The sequence below is a fragment of the Dasypus novemcinctus genome, chromosome 20, assembly GCF_030445035.2.
Source record: "Dasypus novemcinctus isolate mDasNov1 chromosome 20, mDasNov1.1.hap2, whole genome shotgun sequence".
In the NCBI taxonomy this organism is placed as follows: Eukaryota; Metazoa; Chordata; class Mammalia; order Cingulata; family Dasypodidae; genus Dasypus; species Dasypus novemcinctus.
This window is the reverse complement of record NC_080692.1, coordinates 40,457,696-40,477,654: the sequence shown is the minus strand read 5'-3', so window position 1 is coordinate 40,477,654 and position 19,959 is coordinate 40,457,696. Positions and strand designations below refer to the sequence as shown.

The 19,959-nt window shown below is 35.1% G+C and overlaps 1 protein-coding gene across 3 annotated transcripts in view; it reads right to left on the bottom strand.

Moving 5' to 3' along the window:
* The window catches only part of PIK3C2G (phosphatidylinositol-4-phosphate 3-kinase catalytic subunit type 2 gamma), a 646,925-nt gene that overhangs the window by 75,434 nt on the left and 551,532 nt on the right, over positions 1-19,959 (bottom strand). For all 3 annotated transcript variants that reach the window (XM_058282853.2, XM_071210197.1, XM_071210198.1), the window contains 3 exons: positions 18,491-18,680; positions 17,888-18,006; positions 14,466-14,574 (listed from right to left, as the gene is read on the bottom strand). In XM_058282853.2, coding sequence (XP_058138836.1) covers positions 14,466-14,574; positions 17,888-18,006; positions 18,491-18,680 — 418 coding nt within the window. The remainder of the gene's footprint in view (positions 1-14,465; positions 14,575-17,887; positions 18,007-18,490; positions 18,681-19,959) is intronic.

The following is a 19,959-nucleotide window of genomic DNA, read 5'->3' as shown; positions in this document are numbered from 1 at the left end:
GTGGTTTTGATGAGCATTTCCCTAATGACCAAAGATGCTGAGCATTTTTTCATGTGCTTATTGGAAATCTGTATATCTTTTTTGGAGATATGTCTATTCAAGTCTCTTAGTCATTTCTTATACGGGTTGTTTGACTTTTTTGTTGTTGAGTTGTAGTGGTTTTTTATATGTTATAGATATTAAACACTTATCAGAGAATGGTTTCCCAATACTTTCTCAAATTCTGTAGGTTATCTTTTATTCATTTTGTTATAAGTTTTAATGTCAGAAATCTTTCAACTTTGTTCTCTTTCAAGATGATTTTAGCTATTTGGGGCTCTTTAACCTTCCATATGAATTGAATGATTGGTTTTCCAATTGTGCAAGAAAGGCTGTTGGGATTTTGATTGGAATTGGGTTAATCTGTAAATTGCTTTGGGTAGAACTGACATCTTAACAATGCTTAGTTTTCCACTCTATGGCCACAGCATGTCCTGTCATTTATCCAGTTCTTCTTTAATTTCTTTTAGCAGTGTTTTGTAGTTTTCCATGTACAAGTCCTTTACATCCTTGGATAAATATATTCCTAGATATTTAATTCTTTTAGTTGCTATTGTAAATGGATATATATTTTTGATTCCTTCTAGATTGCTCCTAACTTGTGTATAGAAACACCACTGATTTTGGAGTGTTGGTCTTGAACCCCACCACTTTTATTAGCTGAACTTGTTATTAGCTCTAGTAGCTTCGTTGCAGATTTTTCAGTAGTTTCTGTATATAGGATTATATCATCATATATCACAAATAGGAGCAGTTTTATGTCTTCCTTTCCGATTTGGATGCCTTTTATTTCTTTTTCTTGCCTAAGAACTTCCAGTATTTTGTTGAATAACAGTGGTGACAGTGGGCATCCTTGTCTTGTTCTGGATATTAGGGAGAAAACTTTCAGTCTTTCACCATTGAGTATGACTTTGGCTGTGGGTTTTTCATACATGTCCTTTATCATTTTGAGGAAGTTTTCTTGTATTCCTAATTTTCTGAGTTGTTTTTTTTTTTTTAATCAAGAAGGAGTGCTGGATTTGTTATATGCCTTTTTTGCATCAATTGAAATGATCATGTGTGTGCGTTTTTCCTCTGTTCTATTAATGTGGTGTATTACACTGATTGATTTTCTTATGTTTAACCACCCTTAAATACCTGGAATAAATTCTCCCTTTATCATGATGGCTAATTCTCTTAAGTTGCTATTAGATTTAGTGTGCTATTTATTTTGGTAAGGATTTTTGCATCTATATTCATGAGGGGTACTGGTCTTCGATTCTCTTTTCTTACAGTATTTTTACCTGGCTTTGATCTTAGGGTGATGTTCGCTTCATAGAATAAGTTAGGAAATGTTCCCTTCTCTTTAAATTTTTGGAAGAGGTTGGATATGATTGATGTTAATTCTTTGAATGTTTGATAAAATTCACCAGTGAAGCCATCTGGTCCTAGGCTTTTCTTGTTGGAAAGTTTTTGGTTAGTGATTCAATCTCTTTATTTGTTAGTGGTCTGCTGACATCTTCTATTTTTTTCTTAAGTCAGAGTAGGTAGTCTGTGTATTTCTAGGAATTTGTCCATTTCATTTAAGTTATCTAATTTGGTAGTGTACAGTTGTACACAGTAACCTCTTATAATCTATTTTAATTTTATGGCATTTGTAGTAATGTCCCCCTTTCATTTTCTATTTTATTTGTATCCTCTTTCTTTTTTCTTTGTCAGATTAGCTGATTGTTGATTTTATTGATCTTTTAAAGAACCAACTTTTGGTTCTTTTGATTTCTTTATTATTAATTTTATTCTCTATTTCATTTATTTCTGCTCTAATTTTTGTTATTTCCTTCCTTCTACTAACTTTGGGCTTTTCTCATCTTTTCTAGTTCCTACAGTTGTGAGGTTAGATTTCTCAATAAAATCTTTCTTCTTTTATAATGTAATCATAGAGCTATAAATTCCCCACTCAACAGTGCCTTTGATACCTCCTAAGTTTTGTATGTTAAATTTTCATTTTCCTTTGCTTTAAGATATTCCCTAATCTCACTTGTGATTTCTTCTTTGGCCTGTTGGTTAAGAGTATGTTGCTTAATTTCCACTTATTTGTGAATTTTCTAATTCTCACTCTGTTACTGATTTTTAGGTTCATTCCATTGTGGTCAAGGGAGACACATTGTATGATTTCAATATTTTTAAATTTATTGAGACATGTTTTTGACCTTATGGGTCTAACCTATAGAAAGACCCAAGTGCACTACAGAAGACTATGTATTCTGTTATTGTCGGGGTAAGATTTCTGTATGATTTTTAGCTCTAGGCATCATTAAACTCCTGTATTTCCCTATTAATCTTCTATCTACATGTTCTATCCATTATTGTAACTGCCGTATTGATGTTTCCTACTATTAATGTAGAATTGTATATTTTTCTTTCATTTCTATCAATATTTACTTTATACACTTTGGGGTTCTGCTTTTAGGTGCATATATATTTATAATTGTTATGTCTTGTAGAAATGATGCCCTTTTCAGTATATACTGTCCTTCTTTGTCTCTTGTAACAGTTTTTCATTTAAAGTCTATTTTATCAGATATTAGGATAGTTCATTCGTGGTCTCTTTCAATTATTATTTGCATGGAATATTTTTACATCCTTAAACTTTCAACCAACTTATGTCTTTGAATTTTAAGGTGAGTCTCTTATAAACAGCATGTAGTTGGGTCATGCTTTTTTATCCATTCTGCCAGTGTCTGCATTTTGACTGGCAGGTTAATCCATGTATATTCAAATTAACTACTGATAATGTAGGACTTACTTTCGCTATTTTTCTATTTGGTCTTTGTAAATCATAACTCTTTGGCCCTCAATTCTTCCATTACTCCATACTTTCACATGTATTTGATTTTTTAAGTGAACTCTTTGAGTTCGTTCTCCTATCCTCCTGTGTGTATTTTTCAGATATTTTCTTTGTGGTTTCCATGGGTATTAAACTTAACATATTAAAACAATAATGATTGCATTTGATTTAATAACAACTTAACCTTGATATCATATGCAAACTATGTTTGGTGTATACCCCTCTGTTGCAAGTTAAATTGTTTTACATTGTATGTCCAAAAGGATAGATTTAGCATTCCTTTTGATGTACTTGTATTTTAGTACCTAGAGAACTAAAAAGTGGAATTACATACCAAAAATACAATACACTGTACTGTGTATATCAGTAATTTATAAATTACCCATATAGTTACCTGTACTAGAGATCTTTATTGCTTTATGCTATTTCTAGCAACTGACTAGCATCCTTCTCTTTCACTCAAGAAATGACTTTAGCATTGCTTAGTGCAGGTCCTAGTGGTGACAGACTCCCTCAACTTTTATCTGGAAAAGTCTTAGTCTCACCCTTATTTATGAAAGACAGACTCACCAGATATGAAATTCTTTTCTTACAGCACTTTAAATATTTCATCTCACTGTTCTTGTTTCCATAGTTTCTTTTTTTTTTCAAGATTTATTTTTATTTATTTCTCTCCCCTTCCCCCCTCCTCAAGTTGTCTGCTTTGTGTCCATTTGCTGTGTGTTCTTCTGTGACTGCTTCTATCCTTATCAGTGGCACCAGGAATCTGTGTTTCTTTTTGTTGCGTCATCTTGCTATGTCAGCTCTCCATGTGTGTGGTGCCTTGGGCAGACTGCACTTTCTTTTGTGCTGGGTGACTCTCCTTACGGGGCGCACTCCTTGTGTGTGGGGCTCCTCTACGCAGGGGACACCCCTGCATGGCATGGCACTTCTTGTGCACATCAGCACTGCGCATAGGCCAGCTCCACATGGGTCAAGGAGGCCCAGGGTTTGAACCGTGGACCTCCCATGTGGTAGGTGGACGCCCTATCCATTGGGCCAAGTCCGCTTCCCTTGTTTCCATAGTTTCTGATGACAAATTGGAACTTCGTCATATTGGGGCACCATTGTATATAACACATTGCTCTTCTCTTGCAGCTTTCAGAATTCTCTCCTTGTCCTTGGCATGTCACAGTTTGACAACAATGGGTCTGGGTACAGTTCTCTTCAAGTTTATCCTGTTTGGGTTTTGCTTGGATTCTTGAATGTGTATATTCATGTCTTTTGTTAAATTTAGGAAGTGGCCTGCCATTATTTCTTTGAATAGTCCTTCCACCCCTTCTTTCTTCCTTGGACTTCCATACTTGTATACTGGTATGCTGGATTGTGTCTCAGAAGTCTCTTAGGCTCTATTTACTTTTCTTCATTCTTTTTTTCTTTCTACTCCTTAGCCTGAATAATTTCAATAGTCTTATCTTCAAGTTCTCTGATTCTTTATTCTGCCAGTTTCCCTCTGCTGTTGAGCCCTCTAAGGAATTTTTTATTTCATTTATGTGGTCTTCAACTCCAGTAATTCTACCTGATTCTTGTTTATATTTTCTATCTCTTTGGTGAAATTCTCACATTGTGCAGTTGTCATTTTCCTGATATCTTTTTTCCTTTCTCCATGTTTTCCATATCTCTTTGAGCATATTGAAGGTAATTTAAAAAAAAAATCTTTGTAATGTACAAAGTCTGATATTCTTTGTTTATGGTCTCTGAAGTTTTATCTTATTCCTTTGTATGGGCCATCATTTCCTATTTCTTTGTCTTGTAATCTTTTGTTGTATGCTGTATATTTTAATATTTTAATGTGTTAACTCTGGAATTTGGTCCTTGAGGTATCTGTTTCTTAATTTTGTATCCAGCTAGTAATATGACAGAGATTTCCTTGAGTGCCAGGAGCTATCAAAAATAAACAACTGAAGACCAAAAAATGCCTCTCACAGTCTTTGCAAATTGGCTTTGTTTTTGGCTGCTGTTGTCCTTCAAAATTTAGTTGCCCTATCAGGAAGATCAGCCTGAAGCAAAAGCATGGGTCCTCTCAATATTATCTGAGCAAGCATCCCATCCTGGGCAAGGGACAAACAGTAATTCCCCTGTTTATAGGGGTTGGAATGTCCCCTTTTCTTTGAAATAGATTTCTACAACCCCTGCTGGTTGCTCTTTTGTGTCTTGAAGCTGGTACACCTTAGCTCCAGGTCACTTCAAATTGTTTCTTACATTGCTTTAACTTCTACAAGCGGCTTCTGCCAGCAGGCAAGTTCTAGGAAGGGAAGCCAGAAACATGTGTCCTGATTTAGTCCTTCAAGCTGCCACTGGATAGACTGTCATGGCCAGATACATATTCTAATATGCACATAAGAGGTACTCTGCTCCTTCCAGAACAGGACCATGGATTCACAATGAGAGGATAGGCTGGTTCCACTCCATGACTAAGAGGGGTTTGGGGAAGGGCCAGCAAGGGCAACGAAGCTACTCCTACTACTTTTAAGCTGTGTTTTCTTGATTTGGCAGTTGTCCTGTTACTATAAGCCACTGTTTCCTGGAACTCTGAAGAAGATGGCTTTGACAGTTTTTGCTAGTTGTTCAAAGATTGTGTGGGGGAACAGACTGCTGGAGTGTAAAGGGTGCTTTTTCCTTTGAGTTCCCTTTGTCTATCACAACTTTTCCCTGATTTCAATTTACTAACTCCTCTTGGCCTTTTAATAACAACTTGAATGCCATACCCTCTGGGATGCCTTCTCTAACTCACTCAGAATTGATTTAATTATACCTTCTTATATGCTCAGGCACTTGTCCTTTGATACAAAATAGCATCTCCAGCTGAGAGTTTAAAAGCCTTGATATAATAGTGTAGAAAAATGTTCCTGAATCCATTTTTGCTAAGAACCAATAATATAGTAGGATACCTGAATACTCACTACATTGTAGGCCAAATGACTTACCATGCCCAAGCTGGACCAAAAAATGGAAAGATGCTTCTAGTCAAGGCAATGTTTCTCAAAGTTTAGCCTGAAGGTTTTGTTAAAACACAAATTTCTGAGCCACATCTCACAGTTTCTGATGAAGTAGGTCTAGGATGAGGTTAAGATTTACATTTCTTCTAAGTTCCCTGGTAACTTTGATGCTGCTGGGCAAGGACCTATGCACTGAGAACCACTGGTCTTAGGAACTGATAAAAGGGATTTAGAATTTTCACCTCTTCCTTTGTTACTATATGCAACCCAATGAAGTCATTATTGAAAATCCTAGTTTTCCCTAATAGTCATTAAGAATTCCAGGAATTGTGGCATTTTCTTAAGTGGATCTATTTCATCATCAAACCACAGTGTTGTCCAATGAGGAGGCACAGCCATAAGCCAACATACAGAATCAATGAGTTTAATTCAGTTAGGATGCAATTTTTAATATACACATTAATATATTGTATTTTTAAATTTAGAAATGTTTATAGGCATACATTGATTTAATCTATTAATAGCATATAATTAAAGTAATTCAAATCATGACTGGAGTGGTAATCTCATCTAAAGTCTTTCTCAAGCTCCAAGTGGAGAATAAAGATTTTTGATTTGACTGCTAATTGTTTTAGTGGAAGAACTTTTATCATTGATATAAAGGCAGTGGTCACCAGAAGTTCTGAGGAGAGGGAGAGGAAAAAAGAAGTATGAAAAGGGGATGTTTTTGGGACATTGGAATTGTCCTGCATGACACTGTAGTGACAGATACAGCCTATTTATATATTTTATTATAATCTACAAAATTGTGTGGGGCAGAGTATAAACTATAATGTAAACTATAGTCCATGTTTAGTAGCAATGCTTCAATATATGTTCATCAATAGTAACAATGTACCAAACTAATGTAAGATGTTGTTAATGTGGTGTTGGAGGGGTAGGGGGTGGGGAAAATTGGAATCCTCTATATTTTTTATGTAACATTTATGTAATCTAAAGCTTCTTTGAAAAAAAAATTTTTAAAAACCTTAATTAGTACTTGATTTCTGATTGGGGTGGGGGTAAACTTTTGGTAATGTATGGTGGTGATGGCAGCACATTATTGGTCAATGTAATTAACAACACTGGGAAGTGGATGTGGCTCAAGGGATTGAGTTCCCACCTATCACATGGGAGGGCCTAGTTTTGGTTCCTGGTGCCTCCTGGAGAAGATGAGCAAGACAGCGAGCTGGCATGACAGGCAGGCACGGCAAGCTGATGCAACAAGATGATGCAACAAGGAGACACAAAGAGGAATGACAATTAGAGACACAACAAAGCATGGAGCTGAGGTGGCTCAAGTGATTGAGTGCCTCTCTCCTACACGGGGGGTCCCAGGTTTGGTTCCTGTTGTCTCCTAAAAAGAAAACAAGCAGACACAGAGGACACACAGAGAATGGACAGAGAGAGCAGACAATGAGGGGAGAGGATGAAAAAATATAGTAAATCCTTCAAAAAACAATAGCACTAAATTATATATTTATAATGTATCATGTGGTTAAAAGAGGGAAATTTTAGGTTGTATATATGTTACTAGGATTAAAATTAAAAATAAAGTATTAGGACTGCATAAAACAAACAGTGAACCCTAATGTAACTATGGACTACAATTAGTAGTCCAATTTTTAATACAAAATATTAATAAAAGAGAAAACTGTGTATGTAAAGGAAACTCTTTACTTTCTGCATGATTTTGTAAACTTACACTCTCTAATAAAAATTATTTTAAAAAAGGAATAGGGTTTTTGACCCTTTACTGCATTACAATTATGGGGTCGACTGTTATCCTGATGAACCAGAAATAGGTCCTCACAAGGGTTTGAGCTTGGCTTTGAGTAACCTGAAATCTTGAAATTGAATTGCAGCTCTCTTAGATTGTTGGTGTCCCCAACAGTTCTGCAGAAGCAAATAGAAAACTTCTCTGGAAAAAGTAATAGAAACCTATATATCCAATTATTTCTACAAAGAAAATTACAGTTACAACATCTGGCCACAGTAAAAAAGAAAATAACCAGGCTCACAAGGGACAAGACTACATGACTGAAAGCCAGAAGAAACATAAGACAATAAAAACAAACACACAATCAATTCCAATATTCAAGTTTTCAGAAAGATGTTAAAATAGCTATGCTTGCTCTTTTTGGGAAATTGAAAAAGTTGAAATTTTCAGCAAAGAACAGTGAAAATTCTAAAACTGAAAGGTACAATAACTGAAATAAAGAACTTAAAGGATGGGTTTAATAATATTAAACACAAATAAAGAGAGAATTAGTAACTCAGATGATAGGTTAGAAAAAAACTATTCAGCATGAATCATGGAGAGATAAAATGAATCATGGAGAAACGTAGAAGAGGAAGGAGATGGAGAGGATATAGTGAGAAAGTTTAACATGCATGTGATTACATTTCCAGAAAGAGAGCTATAAGGAATTTTCAGAGTGATAATGACTGAGAATATTCCAAAACTAGTGCTACAATCATGCTACAAACTCAAGTAGCCCTAAAAACATCAAGCATGATAAATGGAAGTATGTCACATCTGGGAATTTCATAGCAAAATTGCTAAAAACAAAAACACAATGAAAAATATTAAAAGCAGTTAAAGATTAAGGGAAAAAATTCCTCTAAATGGGCAACAATTAAACAGATGACTTCTTAAATATCAATGGAAAACAGAAGACAATTAAATGATAGCTTTAAAGTTTTTAAATAAAATCATCACCACTTAGATACTGTACTCAGCAAAAATATTCTACAAGAAAGAAGGTAGATGTGTCAACAGCAAATCTATATTAAAGGAAAGAGTAAATGATGTTTCCAGATAGACAGAAAGCAATTTCAGATAGAAAGTGAGAGTTCAGGAAGCAATGAACATTAAATATGTCAGTAATACTAAACAAATATTGGTTGTATAAAACAATAACAATGTCTGAAGCTTATAGATACCAATATAAATGTATACTATTAGTATAGCATAGAAGACTGAAGTGGGTTAAATAAATAAAGTGTTCTTGCATCATTTGGGAATTGATAAAAATACAGATTTATATTAGACTTACATAAGTCAAGGATGCATGCTTTAATATCTATGGCAATTTCTAAGAATCTAGTGAAAGAGTATATAACTTATAAGACTATAGAAGAAATCTGGAATAATAAATATTAAATTTAAAGAAAGAGAGGAACAAAAGAGAGAAACAAATATTGTACATTAGGTGGGCCAAAAAGAAGCACTTATTGAAATGGTGAACTTGAATATATATTCATATCTATATACATACATACATATGTATACATATATTTATCAATGATTATATTCAGTGTAAATAAATAATTCAGTTAAATGATGAAGGTAGTGTTACTAGATATAAAACAAAGCTTATCTGTGTGTTGCTTAGAAGAGTGATGACTAAAATATAAAAATACAGAACAGTTTAAAAGAAATTAATGAAAAATATTGTATCATGCAAATGCTGGTCAAAAGAAAGCTGATATGCTTATATTAATATTAGATAATACAAATTTGAAGACATAGACATTGCCATTGCTAAAGAAAGAAGAGACACCTGAACAGTAGTGAAAGAATGATCCTAATAACTTCATCACAAAATATATAAAAGCCAAAGTTAACAGAAAGATGAAGGGAAGTAGTTAAATTCATAAACACGGTGGGAGATTTCTAAACACTGCTATTGTTAACTGATATAAGCAAACAAAAGTCAGTAAAGACAGGCAAGTTGAACAAATATGTGTATATAGACTCCTGCATCCAGCACCCACAGAGTACCTCCTTGTTAAGCACACATGAAAAATTTTCCAAATTGACCATAAGCCTGCCCATAAACCAAGTCTCAAAAGTTTCAAAGGATTGAATTCACACAAATTTGAAAAATTAAGAATATACTTCTTAATAACCCATGGTCACAAGAAATGTCATAATAAAAAAATATATAAAATTTTGCAGAAATGATGAAGAAAATACAATACTGTATATAAAAACTTGTAGGATGCAATTAAATCTTCATTAGAGGGGATATTTAGAACCTCACATAAGAGAACATAGGTTGAAAAAAGTGAGTTATATAGCCCCCTAAGGGATAACTAAAAGAAGCAGAAGGAAGGGAGCAACAAAGATAGGAGCAGAATAAATGAAATAGAAAAAAAATTACAATAGAAAGTGCTGGTAAAACCCAAAGTTTATCCTTTGCAAAGATTAATAAAATTCATAAATCCCCCGGCAAGACTGATCAGGAATAAGGAGATGTTATAATGATACATGTCAGAAATGTAGAGAATGAAATCAATTTAGATTCTACAAATATTAAAAGATATTATAAGAAGATATTTTGAATAACTTTATGTCAACAAATTAGTAGAAATTTGCCTGAAACTGACACATAAGCTCATGAAGAACTAGAGAATAGGAATTGCCACATAACTCTGAAACAAGTCAAATCTCCAGACCTTCACTATTTATTTGAAGAAATAAAACCAATTTTATACAAACTCTTCCAGAGAGTAGAAGTAAAGCAAGAATTATTCCCTACTAAAATTACAAGGTGAGCAAATTCTTGATCCTGAAACCTGTCAAAGACTATCAGAAAGGAAAACTGCAGGGCAATCTCTCTCATGTACAAGGTGAAAACAAACACTAAGGAAGATGTTAAACCTAATCCAGCAATTAAAAAATAGGAAAATACTTTAAGTATGTGGAATTTATCCAAGGTACAAGTTTGGTTTAAAATAAAATCCTTCAATGCAATTCACCACCTCAAGAGAATATTGGAAAAAACAAAACAAAACAATAAAACCCAATAGAGTCAGAGAAATATTTGATGAATTCGACATGCTTTATTATAAAGACTATTATCAACTTTGGAATTAAAGGGAATTTTCTTCATATGACAAAGGGTAGCTCCTAAAATCTGCTTACTTAATAAAAAATAGTTGACATTTCCTTCCTGAATTCATGAAAAAGACAAGCAATGTCCACCATGCCCACCTCAGTTAAGTATTTGTATTGGAGGTCCTGAAGAGTATAAAAAAGCAAGAAAAAGAAATAAAATATATAAATATTGGAAAGGCAAAATAAAACTGTCATTATTTGCAGACAGTATGAGTGTATAAGTAGAAAATCCAAAATATCATACAGATAAATTATTGAAATTAAAAATGAACTTAGAAAGGTTTTTGGGTAAAACGTCAAGATACAAAATCAGTTCTATCTGGATAATGTGAGAAACAGAAAAAGAATTGTAAAGAAGTCCTGGTTACAATGGCATAAAAGCATGAGATATCTAGTTAACAAGTATAACAAAAGATTTGCAAGACTGCTATACAAAAAATTATAAAATATAATTGAAAAAACAAAAAAATGACCTACTTAATCCCATGATAATGCATTAGAAGAGCTTAAATTGTAATCTCAATTAAAATCCTAGTTAGTTTTGCCATAACAACCCACTATTTTCTTATGTTTACCTGGATAGTTCCGTGTGAGGCTCACCCTACCATCCCCTGAAGTGAATGACTGTTGGAATGAGGAGAGGGCCATGGTTCAGGTATATAATAACATTGGACTCCTGGGAAACATTGAAAAGTACCCCCAAATCTGGTCAAGAGCCACAGATGGCATCAAGGCTGGAAGGTGAAAAAATTATATCACAAGAGCCAAGAAGAGCCAAAATACTGTCTATGACTGGGATAAAATAGGAAAACTTACTGTGCTAGATATTAAGACTTATGTTAAAGATAGAGTAATTAAGACAGTTTGTTGAGTAGAATATAGAGCTCTGAAATAGACAGGTACCTAGATGGATACTTGAATTATCACAAATGTGGCACTGCAGTTTGAAAAGGAGTCTTTTAAACAAAATTTTGGGACAACTGAGAGTACACTGGAAAAAAATAAATTTACTTTATACCATACACTAAAATCTATTCTTCTAGGACTGTAGATTTAAACGTGAATGGCAAAACAATGAAGCTTCTTAAAGATAACATAAAGAACTACCTTTATGAATTTGAGATAGGGTATGTTCTCCTAACTACATAAGAAACTATTGATATATTTCCCTACATTAAAATTAAGGACTTCTGTTCATCGGAAGACATGATAAAGAGAATGAAGGGACAAGAAAGAGTAGGAGAAAATATTTGCAACTATAAAAGGACTTCTATCCAGGATATATGAACAAATGCTATACATAGATAAGAGAACGTCAATAACTCAGTAGAAAAATGGCAAGAGACATAAACTGGCACTTCATCAAAGAGAATATCCAAATGACCAAGTAGCATATGAAAAGGCGTTCACTCTCATTAGTAACCAGGCAAATACAGATTAAAGACGCAATGAGATGCACGCCCACCAAAATGGCCAAAATTAAAAAGATTGACAGTGCTGGGCATAGACAAGTTTGTAGAAAATTGCAACACTAATTCACTGCAAATGAGAGCTTAAATTGGTCATTATCTAAATGTTGACGGCAAGTACCTCCTACGATCTGGAAATTCTATTGTGAGGTATGTGACAAAAATGTGTGCATACTGGAACACACATGTAAGAGTGTTCATAGCCACATTATTAGCTACAGCCCCAAATTGGAAATATTCCAATTGCCCATGTAGAGAAGAATGGACACATGAATTGAGATATAGTTATATAACGAATAATATACAACAATGAAAAGACAGGAGCTACAGCTCTAACAACAAAACGGATGAATCTCACAAACATATTAAGCAAAAGAAGTGAAACACAAAAAATTATATGCTGAGTCAACCCATTTATATATTGTCTTTCTCCACCCGCCAAAAAGCCAGAGAAAATAAAATTATAGTATTTAGAGAGGCACTCTAGGATGGCTAAACTATAAAGAACACAAAGTAGGGAGAAACTGAGGTTTCATGATTCGGAGGGGGCACCAGAGAGGCATCTGAATTGCTGGAAATCTTTTATTTCTTGGCCTTGGAGAGAGGCTGTTGCTGCATCATTGCAATGTTGGCGTAAAACCACATCAGTTATTGTATCATTCTCTCTTGCAGCTTTGACCATGTGCAACTAGGGTATTCTCACTTGGGGTCTCTAATCTCTTGGTGACTGGGGGTCACCTCGAGCACTCCCACTCACATGACCGAGGCTGAGGCTGCCTGGCTTTGGGCTGGGATTCCCCTGCAGACAGGAACAGCTGCTGCTCCTTGCACATCTTGCTCTCCATTAGACCTTTCTGCACGGTCTCTCCCCCGGGCAGACTCAGGGACCTTGACTCTTTTTGATGGCAACCACAGACTCCTCAGGTTCAAAAGGAGGGGCAACACAGACTGCCCCACTTGATGGGAGCCTGGCAAAGAACTTTCAGACATGTTTCAAAACTATCACACAGTTCCTTGGGCGCTTCTTTTATAACGGATCATCAAAACTGTCCACTTTCATTTTGCAGAGATGTAGGTATGCATGTTATATTTTATGATTGTCCCACTCCAGTAAGGAGCCAGGACATCTCAGAGTGGTGAGGGGTCTTGCTGTTCTTAGTTTTTAGTTCCTCACTACTCTCGAGGGCTTAGCTTAACTCTTCACTATCTGGCCCCACCCACCTTGCTGGTTTCTCTTCCTCTCAGTTTTCTCACAAAAAACCTGAGACCTCGCAGAACTGCGTCCTTCCACGTTTCCACATATCCCATGTGGCAGGCAGAATAGTCGCCTCCCAAAGAGGCCACATCCTCACCCCTGCAACCCGGGAATACGTTTCCTTACATGGCAAAAGGGACTCTGGTGGGAGAACTGAGTAAAGGTTTCTGAGATAAGTGGTCACCCTGGATTATCCAGGTGGGCCCAATGTAATCACAAGAATCCTTCAGAGAGACGCAGGAGGTCAGAGTTAGAGACATAAGGGCAGCAGGAGAGGTTGAAGCGAGGCAATTCCCGGAGGGTGCCACAAGCCAAGAAATGCCGGCAGGAGCTAGATGTTAGAAAAGGCAAGGAGAGAGATTCTTTCTGGAGCCCCCAAAAGGAGCCAGCCCTGCCAATACATTACTTTTGGCCCTAGAAGACCCATTTTTTGGACATCTGACCTCTGGAACTATAAGAGAACAAATGTGTGTTTTTTCCAAACCACTGTTTGTGGTAATCTGTCAGAGCAGCAAAAGGAAACTAGTACAACCCCTCACAGGTTTTTCCTTCATGACCTGCTTATGTTGCTTTGTCCCACTTGAAACACCTCTGTCAACTCTATAAATCTTACCTGTTGCGAAAGGCCCAGCTGAGGTGCCTGCTTCTCCCTGAAACCTTCTTATCCTCACAGTTGGCACTAATTCTCAGTCCTCTAAACCTCTAGAACTGTTTGTAGGGCTCACAGTCCACTCGTGTTCCTTTACTGAAGTGTGTGAGGACAGGGTCTAAACCTTTGCTACGCCATAGTTTTCACTCAGGTCAGGGATTTTACCCATATTAGGCATGCAAGTTTACTGAATGAATGCAGGATGAAAGGATATTATCATAAAATGTTTCTAAAGACCTCCAGTAATAGTACACAAAACAGTTGATATCTTAAATAAGCAAGTAGAAGTAAATTGTAACATACATTGGCAACTTCATATGATCCATTTAATATCTGTTGCATGTAACGATTTAGATCTCTGAATCTTTTGTGGTCTGAGTTTGTAAAAGGTAAGTGCCACCAATGAGGAAACCTGTTTTAAGAGAAGAAAAGTAGATGTTTATTACTTGGAAAATTGGATTCTGCATTGTAAGATTGTTAACAAAATTATAACTTATTAGGTCGGAGGGGCCAATGAAAACATTTTAAAAAGCCATAGTATACATAATTAATCCTGAGAGTTTCATGAACATAGCTGTGGTCACTAGTTCAATTTTAACTGCCATTAATATTAATTTAATTTAACATATTAAATTGATTTATTTGCCCCTTTTAACTATATTTATGGCAGACCATTCTTTTTTGTCCTTTAAGTATGTGCGGAAGTTTAATAAGTACTTTCTGAAATTAATGATTCATAATTTTCAAAAGCCAGATTGTATTATTTTTTCTGAGTTCATTAGAGACATTGGTACACTAAATTAAACATTTAAACCCTGGACTCAACCACTAAGTGACATGGAGCAAAGGAGGGTCACTTTCCACTGGATTCGCACGTGGAGAATTTCCTCATCACTAGGTTGTGAATCATCTGATGGGTTAGGTTTGATGAAGACCAAATATTGGTCAGGATGATCTGTTAATGGCTAGCATTTGGCAACATGTCTTTGCTGGTTAAGTAGACCTTTTTAAGAAAGGTCTAGCAGCCTCTTCTGCCTGCAGTCTAGCTGCTGCCTTCTGCATTGCTGGGAGGACATGACTGGGCCACCAGCTTTCTGGGCGGACAGGGTCTGGGGGACACTGAAGAGTTGTCAGCAAACTCACACTGAAGTATGATAACAACCTCAAGTCACCCCATGTACTGCTGCCTGTTGGAAATATCAGGAGTGTCTAAAACTAGGTTTGTGCATTTATAGCATTAGCATTTTATTTCTTAAAAAAGTCTCTTCAGGTCCAAGGTTTAGAGGATTGAAATTTTTCACCTGGATTTAGCTAACATAAAAACTAGCACCAATACACAATTAATCAAAGATGTACTATAGAATTTACATTTTTATTCAATATGAAAAGCCAAAAACTTTGATAAATAGATGAATTGTGCTGGTTTTCAAAATTAGTTTATGTATTTGTGGATGAATATTCTCATTGCTGGAATAAAATGGTGTTTGGCATCAATTTTATTTTTGTTTTTTTAGATAAATTGTCAAAAAAATCTTGCTTATAAATAAGTACATGAAAATTGAGGAATTCCACTGTAGTAATGTTATTCAATTGTTTTAAATCTTTTTGAGTTATATGCAAATTAGAATAGTGATCAGATATTCAAATTCATTTTTTATGATCTTTTATCTGACAATGCCATCATGGTCTCCCACCATTTTGCTCAGAACAAAGATTTGGAAACACCTGATCTGCAAACAGATTTGATACCTGACACTCTCAGGTATCAAATCTCACTATCAGTATTAGAGTATCAAAGTATCAGTATTAGAGTAATTCACTTTCTCAACATAAGCACCAGCATTTTGATTTGCCCTGTTGTTCAGTCCTAGAGGGCTTTACACCCTGGGACAATGTACTAAAATAAGATTCTGGATGGTGGGTGACAGGCCATGGTGAAAGCAGAAGAGGAAAAGAAAATCAACCCTTCTCAAGCACATTAATTTTTTCAAAGACTATTAATTTCAAGAAAGATTTCCAAACCTGTGGTCTCTTGGAAGATACCCTTGGGGTCCAAATAGCCCAATTTGAAGACCAGTGTTAAACACTATGGCTAATTTGCATTTTATTCTTCATGACTCTGACTATCTGATCATACTTTCCAGACTGGGTTTATATAACTCTCCTAGAGTTTCTTGCAGTAAATTTAGGAGTCAGGGGAAATCTTTCTCTCCTCCTTCATTTATATACAATGCCATAGTTACAGCCCCTTTGGGAGTGTCAACATACAAACACTATTTCTTGAGTGGTTTTAAACCAATTGAGGTACCACTGCCAGCCATAATCCTAATCAAAATTGAAAATAGAGAAGAGGCATTTGGAGAGAGGTCATTAGCACTTGGAAAGTTCATACTGATATGTCTTGGAGAGATAAATGTAGGGGATGAAGAAATTTTTGAAACCCAAAAAGGAGAGCTATTTAACAAAAAAAAACCCTTACATTTCTAAATGATTAATTAGTAGCTTATAGTGGCAAACACTGATTTTGAATTAAATATTTTGTGACCAGACATTGAACCCTTTTGTTGCATTTCTTTTTTTCCCTCAGGTGTGATACCAGCTATTTTTGGGAGGAAGGGGAGGTATTTGTTAAAACTGATATGCTTTTAAAAGTTGCTAGAACAACTATACTTCCTCCTCTGTCTCTTGAACATGCTCTCAACTCCAATTTCTTAAATTCCTAATGTTTAAAGCAAATGTATTTCAAAACCTCTGTGATATTTATAAGTATAGTTTTTTAATGAATGTGAAGACAAATTTCTATATTGTGTAATTTCTCTTCATCCATTGATAACTTTGCTTATATTTGTATATTGCAAGGTAAATAAACCCTGAAAGTCTAGTAAAAATCTACCTGTACAAAGTGTATCAGTAAGGAAGGCATGGGCATTCACATCACAAAAGGACAGTTAATGAAAATCCCAGAGAGAAAAAATAACACTTGATTTACCTAAGTGCCAATATTCCAACTTCTGGGAAGCTCACCTTTTTAAAGGTCACCTTTGTTATACACTGAAGTCTATTACCTAAATTTAGTCAATTTTAAATGATGACTTTTAGAAGGTTCGTTTGGACTGAAGTTATTTTCATTATATTTTCAGCCTGGTTATATCTAATTTTTCCCATTATAACATTACCAGAGGCAATTATTTTCAAGATGTTCTCAAAAGGACCATAATAATTCATTAAAGCTAGATCACCCAAGTCAAAGTTAATAACAGAATGAGCTATTAAAATACTAATTGATATTAAGAATTTTTATTTTTTGTTACAGAAACTATATCAGCGCTTTCTATTACGGTTATTTATTGAAAAAGTCATGTACCCAATTTAGTTCTGTATGTCCAATTTCAATTTTGTTTTTAGAGAAAAACATAGAAATATTGCAAGTGAAAACAGACAAAACAATTTATATGATAATTGATGAGAAAAGGAAATAAGTTTTGAATTTTTCTCACTACAGAATCAATGGCTGGAAGCAGAAAGAAAATTGCAGACCTTGTTCTGTTTTACAAGGCAAAGGATTCTTTACTCTGAGAGAAATACAAGTTCTTTGATGGGATAGTTTCAATGGCTTTGGAATCAGAATACTGTGCTCGCAAATAAAAATCCCATAACCATAACTTTTCCTTTTACTCAAGGACAAGTACTGAGGGCAAAACAGTATGGGCAGGACAGTGTCTTACTCTGGGAGAGTCAGTGCTGCAAACTGCTTCTGAAGTTGGCTATGAAGTTTCGAAAACTGGTCAAAAGATTTTTCTGTCAGGCTCATTTTGTTATTCTGAATCACTTTGATGAGATACAGCTGCAGAAAGTAAAGAGACAGAGGTCAAAAGATAGCAATATCAACCCGCAGTAGTTCCAAGCTCTGGTTTCACATCCACCAAACAACACAAAAACCTTTCTGCAAAAAAAAATCACAAAAGCTAAGAGAGGTAATTGGTAAAGGCAAATGAGAGATAAGCACATTATGATAAAGATATCCTAACCTCATGTTGTGGGAGGAGACTGCCTAATTCTGCAGTTCTTTTCTGGCGGACACTTTAATTAGCTCATGCCTATCCTCTCGCAGGCAGGAGCGCTTCTCTCTGAGGGTGCTCCACCAAGAGCTCTGCTGGTTACGACTGCTCCCTAGAACTTCCTCCTCCATGGCCCTGCTGCGCAAACTCTGACTTTTCATTGGCACAGCAAAGAAAATCATGGTGAAAGAAGAACGTGTAACATAGTGAAGGGAAGCCTGAGAGGAGGTTGAATGATACTTCAGTAAAGCTGGCACACTTGATGCTTACATTACTGTGTTTCTTGCTGAACTCTAGAATCGTCGCTCTCTGAATCGTCCTGGTTGTACTCGGCGTACAGGATTCCCGGGAGGGAGCCTGGGAGGCAGACTTGGCAGGACTTGCAGCTGACATTTGTGCGAGTGTGTGGATCAAGTTATTCAATTTTACAGGGAAACATTCCAGACTTTCCTTTATTTTCCTGTACAAGAGAAAAAGCAAAGATACTAAGCAACATTTCTCTTCATTGACTCATTTCGTTTATAACTTTGTTTCCTTATGATTGTTAGATGTGGGGAAAAATTTCCAAGAACCACATAGGTTTAGTTGGAGACCAACTATTAAAAGTTACTTTATAAACCTCAATTTCACATCTCGAGTTGTTAGCAAATATCAAAGATATAAAGTGAAACATAAAATCATGCTTGTAATATTATTTTTTTAAAGTTTGTTTTATCTTATTTTCTATTTTTAGGATTTAATTTTATCTTATAATTATTTAAAATATTTGTATAATTCTAAAGGTTAAATCTATAAAACACTGTACATTCAAAGAAGCCTAGCTTCTATTCTTGTAACCTCCACATAATTCCTTCCCTCACTCTATACATAAACAGTAAAAAAAGGCTTGATTTTCATCGTTCACTTATAATTTTATTTTTCATATATTTGTGTTTCTCTCCTAATTACCTTAGAAAAAGGTAGCATACTGTAATACCATATTTAATATAAAAATATTTTAAGTGAAATGTTTCTTGCTTTTTGGTCTTTTGGGAGGAAGGCTTTTTTTCCTGGTCTCTCTGTTTTGAAAAGTTTTTAAAATGTTTTGTATTTAAGAAGGTTTGCATTTTTGTTCTAACAACATGATAATATTGTTGTATAATATCATTGTCCCCTCCTCTTTTTTTTTTTTTTTTACTATTTTTTACCAACCTCAATTTAAGAACAATATTGAAATAATCTAGTAATATCTTTTTGCCACTGTTTCCTCTTCTCCAGTATCTGACTTGCAGTACTATCCTTTTAAACCCAGTTAATAATTATAAAGCAAATAGCATGCTTCTCTACTTTATATATGTGCTTCCAATCCCCATACCCATTATTTATTAGCTATTCTATCTACAGTGTAGAATATATATGATATCTAGTTTCCCTTATAACATTCATTTAATTTTAAGCTCTCCACCAGTCCTTAAATCCACATCTGCCCAGTTACTTTGAGTGTCTGAAGTTCATTCTCTAGTTATTCCACAGGAAGTATTAAAGGAAATAATTTTCTGTATTTTTGCATATTGATTGCAGTTTGTCTTTAGCCTTCATACTTGAAAGACAGTTTGGATATCTTGCTTCACTTTTTCTCTTTTGAATACCATAAGTATATTACTCCATTTTCTGCTGCACAAATGATTGATGCCAAAAACTCTGATGATGTACTGATTTTCTCTCCCTAATAAATGACTTGGTCTTTTTGCCTGCATGTT